Source organism: Photinus pyralis, unplaced genomic scaffold, assembly GCF_008802855.1.
Source record: "Photinus pyralis isolate 1611_PpyrPB1 unplaced genomic scaffold, Ppyr1.3 Ppyr1.4_LG5, whole genome shotgun sequence".
Taxonomy (NCBI): Eukaryota; Metazoa; Arthropoda; class Insecta; order Coleoptera; family Lampyridae; genus Photinus; species Photinus pyralis.
In genome coordinates, this window is record NW_022170596.1 from 35,090,453 (window position 1) to 35,100,694 (window position 10,242).

A 10,242-nucleotide genomic window follows, 5' to 3' on the forward strand; every position below is an offset into this window, starting at 1 on the left:
TACACATTTTTAGCGTTAACGACAAAAGCACAAATGTTACTTTCAGTGTCAATTATTGTAAAATTTCTGACAAACCTGCAGCCCTCAATATTATTTTATTTTATAGCATAGGTATATTAAATTGACATTTCAAAAGGTTTGAATGAGTAGGCTAAGCCGTTCTTTAACTGTAAGGATAGATAAAGTCGAGGATAACGTGATCACTTTAACCGTAAGGGTAGATAAAGTGAAACAGATGATTGTGCATTCTAATGACATATTGTCATAATTGTAACTAGCATGTTCAATATTCGGATGGATTTGATATTCAAATAGTATAGTAGTATGTTTAAAGGGTACGGTATACCCTTAGATTATCAAAACAGACCATTGTCCGATCTGATTTGGAATTTGTAAATAGTTGAGGAGACAGTTGCATTTCCTAGGTACATGATGCCCCTTCGGTGAAGGACTTTAGTAAAACACAACTTTCAAATGAATCAAGTTTCTATATGACTCTTATTAGTATAAATAATAAATAAATTTGCAAATTATACCCAAAAAATTAAAAACAAAACATTTAAAAAATAATTGAAATTAACTTACTTTAAACTGTATATTAAACAAACTGATGTATCCTTATACATCACCACTTAGAATGAAACGTTACAAAAGTTGAACAAGAAACTAGCATGCCCAAACTGCCAAATACATTCTTTAATTTATAAAGTATATGAACTTTTTGTAACGGAGCCAGATTTATCCATTGTATCTTTGTGGCTCTGATACCCAATTAACACTTTCGTCGGAATACGTAGTCTATCTTTAACTTTACGTCCAATTTCTAGAACCGCATTTGTATTATTGGCATCAGACGTCCATAAACCTTGAAAGTAAGCGTTTGTTACAACAAACACAATTACAGCATGATGCTTTACCTATTTTATCACCTTTTCCACGTACATTTACTACTGCGCCACACACCTCATCGGAATTCTCAAACGCCTCTCCAATTAGACATAAGATCTAAAAATATGCTAAGACTCACAAAATCCACATCACCTAACCTACAATATCTAGCCAGAATCGGTCTAATTCTTGGCGTTGTTTTTTCTCTAAACTGATTAGCCATCGACCTCCGCGTCTATTCATTTCATCCTCCCACATGGGCTTGACTCCCTTTTTAAAAAGGGAATAGTCGCATCCCTGTTTCAGTTCGCTCGCTAACTTTATATGATTGTACAAACTGCAAGCAATCGTCTATTTTGCTGCGATTAAAACCTTATCTTACCTCCAAAAATCTTCGACGGTTTGAAACGAAGCAATTTCCTTCAAATTGTTTTCCCAGGAATTATTTCGGTCGTTTTCGAAGTACCACAAAGTCCAGCAGTTTTGTAAAGGATGCTTTATCGAGTAATCGATCGGTATATCTATTTGTTCGGTCTTCTCTTGCTTGTCATTCTGTGTTAAGATAATAGGCATTATCATCAGGGGCAGTAGATCAAATGCAATATGTTGCAGCGTGCAAATGGTCAATGGAAAATTGTAGGGTGGGATCGGGGAAAATGGTTATTTTAATAGAGATCGTTACTTACTTCTGTTTCTGTTAAATTCGACATAATTGTAAACCAATATATTAAAAGAAATTGAAAATTAATTCCTAAAAATACAAAAGGAATGGGTCAGATTTTTGACAAGAGAACCAACTTTGATGATCAAATTTACTACACCAACTATTTTGATTTGAATTTAAGCGGGAACAGTCTTATTTTCCCTATTTACGAATTATTTTATTTCTGCATTAGAAATACGTGTTCATACTACACACAAATACTTAGGGATCTATGAAAAGTGCATGTCGATTATGTAAGGATACAAAAGTAAGTAGGTAACAAAAAAATTAGGAGCAAGAGGCAATAAGAGTGCATTTTCCAATTTGTTTTTTCGATTTTTATAGCCTTTATGGACACTTCATGCCTTAACGAGAATACAAACACAAAATAATTGGTAATTTCTGATCGAATGGCACCAATACCAATAAGTCTGTAAGTGGTGTATAGGCCCGAAGCCTTTGTGACTCAGATGGACAGACAGACGGACACAAAGAGCGCAAAAGTGCACTTTTTATTTTTTGAGAGTGAAAGTGCACTAACAAGAATACTTAGAGGTATAGGGATTTAGGCAAGTAGATACTGTTCTTTATATTCACTTAGGCCCGGTGCACACATCCGATTTTTTGAGGTGCGGGGCGCCGATGAGGCACCGCAGCGACAGCCGCAGAATTTGATTCAGACGAAATTCGTATTCTGTGTATGTCTAGCATGGACGTTGGAGATGGAGGATATTGAGTGAATCCGTTCACAGATTTTTACCAGACATTTTATCAAACCTTTCGCAGCACTCCATGCTTTCTTTTTTTCACATGATCATGGTAACTTTTAGAAGCGACATTCCAGATTACTGGATACTTTTTTATTTCATCGATAAAAAGCTCCATTATCAATTTCATCCACCATATTGTAAGTAGGTAGGTACATAAACGGTGAAATGCCGCGTGTGAAGTATATAACGATAACTAACAATGTAAGTACTTACTACAAACTCGGAGACGTGGGAGCGTCACGATTGCGGGTTCGTAGGGAACTGCGGTCGAAAACTGACGCACGCTGGTCGTACAGCTCCGCAACGGCGCCGGACAACTGCGTGCATTGCACGATATAACTGAACGTATGAAATCACGCAACTCCGGCATAGCACGTAAAAAAAACGGATGTGTGCACCGGGCCTTAAGAACGAAACAGCCGAACAGTTACTTTTTGCATTGTTTAAATGCTTTTTGTTACCTACAGCGTGTATCTTGCGCCCGGGAATAGTTTAAAATCTAACAATTTTTCCGTTATTAGTGCTGCAGTTGAATTCTTTTTCAAATTTTAAAAGTTTAACTTCAACATTTGCATGTTCAAAGATAGGTATCTAGATGCCATAAATTTCACACTTCCATTTAGAAGTGGGCCATCTTTGGGGTACGAATTTAGAGCGAATGTTTTTAATAAAATTACAAAATGGAATATCGAAATACCGTAATTCCATCTTCCAATGTGCTATGATTTTCGAGAAAAAAGTTAAAGAAAGAACGCACATTTTTGTGGTGTAGTTCCCATATGAAACGATGTGGACCTTTAGTTTATTAAACAGCGGATGTGACGCATTCCTTCCGCGAAATATGACGTGTTTGTTCGAGAACTTTCTAGAAATATAGGCGTTTGCATACAGTGGTAGCATCTAAGACCCATCGGATCGTAATTCCTTTACCATAAAAGATATTGTAAAAGGCTTAGAGCAAAATTGTACACAATTCCTGCCAGCTCCGAAAGTAAACCATACATGTGAAACACGAAGTTGTTGTGGCAACAAAGTTCTTTTTAATAGTACATCAAATCGAGACCGATTTTGTTAATCACTTTAATAATTAGCTTTCCATCATAAGTTATTGTTAATTACATATGGTTTATTTAATTACATTTAATTAACAATACATTTAAAAGCGTTGAAATGAATTGACAGTCAAAATATTATTCACTCACATATACATAATTTATAACAGCGTCAACTTTTATTACTTTAGCGTTGAAATTGGAACTGTCTTGAATAGCAATTCGATTTGCTTATATAGTAAATTCGAGTCTTCTCGAGTGCTACCGAACGTTCTCAGGTGTAGAATGTTCTCACACAAAACATGTCATATTTCCCTGAAAAATTGCGTCATATCCGCAGTCGTTCTTTATCGCTCATGACTAATCTTTCATGGCGCGTCGATGTCTATCGGGATTTCTAGAATATTCGCTACATTATGGTTCTTCATTGTGATACAATAGCACTTTTTATCCAGACCTGAATTTTCAAAATTTCTCTACTGAGTTTAAAACAGCAAAACTTTGTCTATTGAACCTATATTCTGTATCTTAAATAATAAAAGAGTAACAAATGGTACTAACTTATTTAAGACCTCGAGGTCGCAATAGGATACGTACATAATATTTGGGTTAAAAGATCGGAGGCGATTCTTTCAGACACGAGGTTTTCGCGAGCGCATCTTCTAGAGGCTGTTATTTCGGGGAAAAATTTGTCTGCGAATAAGATTTTCTTTCAAAATTTCCGAGGTGAATTTAACAGGTCGAATTTGTTCACGGAAACAGATTCAAATTCTACAGTTTAGTTTGAAGCATTGAATAATAATTTTTTATTCAATGGTTTAAAAGGCAAATAATCCAAAGCTTGTGGAGTAGAGGTTTCTTGAACGTGAATTTTCTCCAGCGGCAGAATTTTGGGAAGCAAATTTTGTCACAGAACTGAAAACCTAGGTACATATAAAATTATATGCATATAGCAGTTATTCCAAGTACAATTTCCCTTGGAGCAAGAGTATTCCAGCAGTGGGGCGAACATTCCTTGTGGAGGATACAAATTTTGCAGAGGCAAATATTCTATGTGTTCTTTAATGATAAAACAATTACGTCAAACGAGAAGGAATTACAATGATGAAACGATGCCCGTTTTATTAAAAATTGTAATGCGGTTTCAACAATTACATTAACAACATTAACATTGAATTTATAAAATAACAGGCAATAGGAAAACAAAAATGGAGAAATAGAGCGTTGAAAAACTACAGAAAATAATAATATTATTTTTCTACTATCTACTATAATATCGAATACAAAAGATACGCAAGAAAAATAAATATTGCCAAAATCCGAAGTAGTTTTTTAAAATATATTTTTATTGTCAGCTCAACAATTAACATTGTTATACATAGCATAGATAACATATGTGGGTAAGTTAATTGGAAAATGACATTAAAGACTAATTAATTGCGTCTTAAGAATAACAATACTTTTGTCATTGGATATATGTTATAGTCAGTCCCTTCCTCAGAGGTTATCAGGTCTTGTGGTAGCTTACGTTTGAGTCAAGTGTGACTTCTAACACGAAATTTTAAAGCCTAATTTAGAGTTATATCTCGAAATTTTAAAATATCAAAGCAAAGCAAGCAAAATTTCGTTTTAAAATTTAGAGATATAACTCGAAATGTTGCTTTAAAATTTCGTGTTAGAAGTCGAAATTTTAGATTAATTTATTTTGTTCGTGTGTCCCTTTAAGGGCGTCGTAGCTGTTTGAGTCTGCTGTAGCACTGTATTAATTTTTGATTAATGTGATAACTCCTTTGTCCTTTGGGTTCCATTCTATTGCGTTTCCATTAATTTTGATGTTAGGGACATCTGCTATTCTTCTCAGGACAAAGATTTTGGACTGGCACTTTGTTGGATTAATTTGTAGATTGATCGGTCTGTAGTTGTTCCATTCTTCTGGCTCTATTTCATTAATGAATTTCCTGTATGAGTTTATTCTTAGAGCGTTTAGTTCTCTTTTTATTTGATGGGTTATTCAGTTGCCTCTTCTGTTCTTGACTTCTTTCTCTTTGCCACTCACGTCGAAGTCTACCTACTTTTATTTTTAATTAGTTCGATGATGGTGGATAATTCTGATTGTGTGCCTGTGTTCTTGTTGTAGCTTGTTTGAACTATAGGTACTTCTAATGGATATGGGGCAATTACAAAAAAAGATATAAATCAAACTTGACTTCATTTCACAAAAAAAAAGTAATAAACTAAACTAAACAATTCCATTAACAATCTTGCCAAATAGTCACTGACCTCTTTTATTTAGGTCAGTGCAAACAGTGCACGGCCCTATGTTTCAGTATCCACACTAGGTAGACATATGTTTTTCATTTCGCACGATCGAATGGGCTAAAGCCTTGGATTGGATCAATGTAGCAAGCACATCGTTTACCGATTGCTTTCTCAAACCTTGGAAAAAGTATATGGTCCTCGTGGATAATGAGAGTGCATATTGGTTAACAAAGTAATTTTGGATTTTTTTATTAACTGGAGGATTTTGCTACAGTAAAAGTTGTTGTAGATCCATTACGTTTGATTCCTTACATAAGGATTCACTAGCATAAATTTTCATATATATTATCTGTAGAATCAATTTCTGAACACATGAACGCCAGAACGCATACATTATTGGAATAATGAGAAATACAAAACACAGAATTTGGAAATTTAGTCGAGATTTTAAACAGTAGGGTAACCTATACTACAGACTACCCTATACTAGGGTAATTTGTACCTACACATAACTAGGACACGTACAGTGTGCCCTCTGTGGTAGATATTTTTCCCACCTCTACCTAGGGTAACAGATTCCATTGGTTATCCATTTTCTCTTTAAAACTCAAAACGGGGTGCAATGATAATCCACGTTTAAGAACTCAAAACCTTCCCCATAAAATTCAATTTATTCAAAACATCAAAGGTTTTGAGTTCTTAAACGTGGATTAACAGATTCCAAATGGCAAAATCACACAAACTAAAATAGGAACAAAGAAAAATAAAATTTAAAAAAATTAATTTGAGTTAATACTGAAAAATGAAGATGCAACATGGTGTCGCGTGAAACATGAAACAAAACAAGAAATTTTTATGGACTTTTAAGTGAATCACTAATTATACTAAACCAAAAGCGTCTATGTGCTTATTTTATATGCTTAAATTTTTTTTTCTATTATTTTTATTGCCTCCTGTAATTGATGTAAGCTGTTGAACATTAAATCATTATTATTATTATCAGAGAGAATGCGTGCGTGTTTATCGCCGCTAATGCACCCACGAGTCATTTTATGCTCGTAAAAAATAAAAGCCTTAATAAGCAGTCTATTTGAGTTACAATGCGCTATAGATAAATTTACTCAGTCTAAATCACAAGCATGCGGGTTAACCAATTTAAATTAATAACAAACTTGTTAATTAGCCTATTATGTAATAAATCAATTAAATCAGTACATATATTTTGTTGGTGTTAAAGTAATTCGTAGATGTGTTTAAATATGATGGTACCTATATCACGACAATAGATATACTATAAATGGTGTTTAAAAATGCAACGCGTTTCAATTGATGATTAACATCGTTTTCCTGTACAACTACACAAAGCAATTATTGTAACATGCACTGGATGTAGTTCTCCACACATACTTTGATTTACCTAGGTACGCAAAATGTTGAAATATCCCTTTTGGCGTGCAAGTTGCATATTTTTAAAGATAATTACGTGGCTCATATATTTATCTTTCTTTTACACTGTTATTATGAATATAAAAGTGTGTACGCAACAATATTTTCGCCACAAACTGGACATCTCTGATACAGCTAACGGAGAGGCCGATTTAATTTTTCCACCGATGTCATTGTGTAGCACCAATGTAATTAGCAAACGCATGTTAGAAAAATGGGTCATAAACAGGTACCTATACCCGTCATCCTGCTACAACATACACCTACCTACTTATCCAATAATCTTTCAGTATTTATAATACGTCATCGGTACCGAATTTTTCAGAGAATTTAAACCATCTATGGAAACACTTTGGGCGAATTTATGATTATGAACTGCGTTACGGGTATGATTTTCTAAAGTTAGAACGATTTTTACTGGAGCATGGAATTATGAGCCTGGAAGAAAATGCCAACAATAACATTAAAAATTTAATGATGAACGTGAGCTGGAACGTTATAAATTAATCATATTAATGTGCGGACCCCTACAGCTATCAACTCCATGTGAAAAATTGTTGAGCGCATGTTTTTGGCACGGAGTGAAATTTGACTGTAAGGAGTTATTTAATGTGGTGCCAACATCCAAAGGGTTTTGTTGTGGATTAGACCAAACTCGATTGCCTTCAACAAAAACGTATGTATATTTTGATGTTCAGGTCGGACAGGGTGTGATTCAGTGGTAGGTTAAAATTTAAAACGACCATCATTTTGTTTTGAATAAATTAGTATTTTTGGAAATTTTTTTTTTAATAGTTCACATTATGCCCACTACCTAGTCCACTTTTTAGATGCTCATTTTCAACATGCGTTTGCATATCAATTTCATAAAACTGAATACATGTATTTTTTAAGTGTAAACCACATGTTAAGTAAGAGAACTGGATTATCAGTTGAAGTGATGAATGATATTGATGATTACTATTTTATGCTATCACCAGCGGTTGGAATAAATGTAAGTAGACAGAGGAAGTATAGGTACATTAAAGGTGGTTATAATACAGATTTATGTTTTGGAACCCACCCACGAGCAATACCCAAATCCCAGAAGTACTAGTGTAATCGACATGTTCGCACCAGCTGGACAAGAAACAAATATTATCTTGATACCAAACATATTGTATACGGAAAACATTCGTGGAATTGATTTGAGCTCTGTTAATATCATACCAGGTACATATCTCTCTTCATTTCTAAACATTAATTTTTAGCGCAAATGTTTGTTCCACGATGAAAAGGGTACAATTTTTGGACCATACAGTTACAATAATTGCATCGGTGAATGCAGATTACGTAGTAGATTAGCACTATGTAAATGCAAGACGTTTTCACCAAAGGCTAAGATAAATGCCAAAACGTGCACATTCTCGGACATCCCATGTTTGTTCAAACATCAAGGTATGAACGTACTTCATTTATACTCATGCTTACACTTTTCGAAAGCACTTGATTTATATGTAAAATAATATAATATGTAAAAGACACAAATTGTTGGAATTAAATAGTAGAGTGGAGAACTAACTGAATGTAACAATTTAAACTACTTGCAAAGCAGTTTAATTATTTGAAACCTTAAATTGAGCAAGTCCTCAAAAAAAACTTAACAAGCACCGCACAGCTTTGGAAATACTATGAGCTTGTATAGATATAGGGGGTGTTATCTGTCCCAGTTGGTTTGCACAAACTTCATAAAGAACAAGCCGTGTTCTAGATGAATGAAAGGCAAAATTTTAATGTGAATTCAACCGTAGAGAAATGGAATAATCTAAGTCCCAATGAAAAGGTTAATACGATGCAGTTAAATCAAGAGATTGATAATGGTTTAAATTGTAACGACTGTTATCCGGATTGTACACGTTATTACTACGAAGCTAACATAGATTCTGTACCACTCATTTCGAACGATACAAATTTGTACGTATACAAAAGTAAAAGTGTATTTCATCTTATTTTTATAGGGTCATTAACGTGTATTTCGGTACAAACACTCCTAGAATTTTAACGGCGAATTTAATGATGCTTTGGTACGAAGTAATAGGTAAGCGGTCACACATCAACAAACTAAAACAAAAATAAATATTTGTTACAGCTTCTATTGGAGGAATTTTAGGAATCTATTTTGGTGTCAGTTACATTAAACTTCTACAGATTATACGTCTCGTGTTTTTAAAGTGTTCCAAAACATATTTAAGTAGTAAGCGGCTTATGAAGTAACTACCCATTTAACTGTAAGGGCATCAGGCAGGACTACATCAACGACAATTTATCTTAATAATGCACATATTTATTCTTTTTTTATTAAAAATTTGGCTACTTTCACAGTTCTACTAGGTATATAGTTATGTAGTAGTACAATGTAGAAAGTTCGAGATAGCCTTTCAATTGTATAAGTATTAACATAATTTAAAAATACGTAAAGCTGGGTATTTATGTTCTGTTTGTCGGACGATTGAATACGAAGTTTGACTTTTTGGGATGTTATCATATGTTATTTACCCGTTAGATAGAAAAAAGGTAATAGTTATTTACATAAAAGTCAGGAAAATGAAACATTTGGGCGAGGACCCTTCGGGTACGTTAATTTCCGAGTCAAGTAATGTCATTTTACTGACGAGTTTTGTATTAAACTTTACCCAAAACCGTAGTTTAATAAAAAATTTCAATTTTCATATAAAACATTTGTTATTTATTTTGCTTTTATTTTTGAGTGGGCGGGGTTTCAGCCAAGGCTGCTCTACCAACCCAACCCACTATACATTTACAAATATCCATGCCCGAACCCAGAGTCGAACCAGGGACCCTTAGCCCCACAGTCCAGCTTTAACTGAACTGCACCACACTGGCCGGGTTAATGTCAATCTGTCAGTGAGTCATTACAGATATTTAGTAATGGGAATTTACGATAATTCAACCGGTTTAAGGTTACAATTATTGCCACAATTGTTTCTATGGCGATTTCTACCAACTCGGTTAAAACGGTTGAATTATCGTAATCCCCGAATATGACACGTGCGGTCGGAAAAGTGACAGGAGCGGCCGGTAATGTGACAGGGCGGCCAGTAAAGTGACAGGCGGCAGTAAAAGC

At 34.3% G+C, this 10,242-nt stretch overlaps 2 protein-coding genes across 2 annotated transcripts; one reads left to right on the top strand and one right to left on the bottom strand.

Moving 5' to 3' along the window:
- Nucleotides 1–581: 581 nt before the first annotated feature.
- LOC116171262 (eukaryotic translation initiation factor 4E-1A-like) lies at nucleotides 582–1,704 on the bottom strand. Its single transcript, XM_031487994.1, has 5 exons — nucleotides 1,575–1,704; nucleotides 1,271–1,440; nucleotides 1,051–1,225; nucleotides 918–1,005; nucleotides 582–865 (listed from the first exon to the last, which is right to left on the bottom strand). The coding sequence occupies exons 1-5, from the start codon at nucleotides 1,596–1,598 to the stop codon at nucleotides 702–704; spliced, it is 621 nt and encodes a 206-aa protein (XP_031343854.1). The 5' UTR covers nucleotides 1,599–1,704; the 3' UTR covers nucleotides 582–701.
- A 4,672-nt stretch (nucleotides 1,705–6,376) lies between these two features.
- LOC116172485 (sodium channel protein Nach-like) lies at nucleotides 6,377–9,796 on the top strand. Its single transcript, XM_031489707.1, has 9 exons — nucleotides 6,377–7,347; nucleotides 7,409–7,601; nucleotides 7,652–7,794; nucleotides 8,013–8,112; nucleotides 8,162–8,314; nucleotides 8,369–8,555; nucleotides 8,909–9,071; nucleotides 9,116–9,195; nucleotides 9,247–9,796. The coding sequence occupies exons 1-9, from the start codon at nucleotides 7,103–7,105 to the stop codon at nucleotides 9,369–9,371; spliced, it is 1,389 nt and encodes a 462-aa protein (XP_031345567.1). The 5' UTR covers nucleotides 6,377–7,102; the 3' UTR covers nucleotides 9,372–9,796.
- Nucleotides 9,797–10,242: the final 446 nt, after the last annotated feature.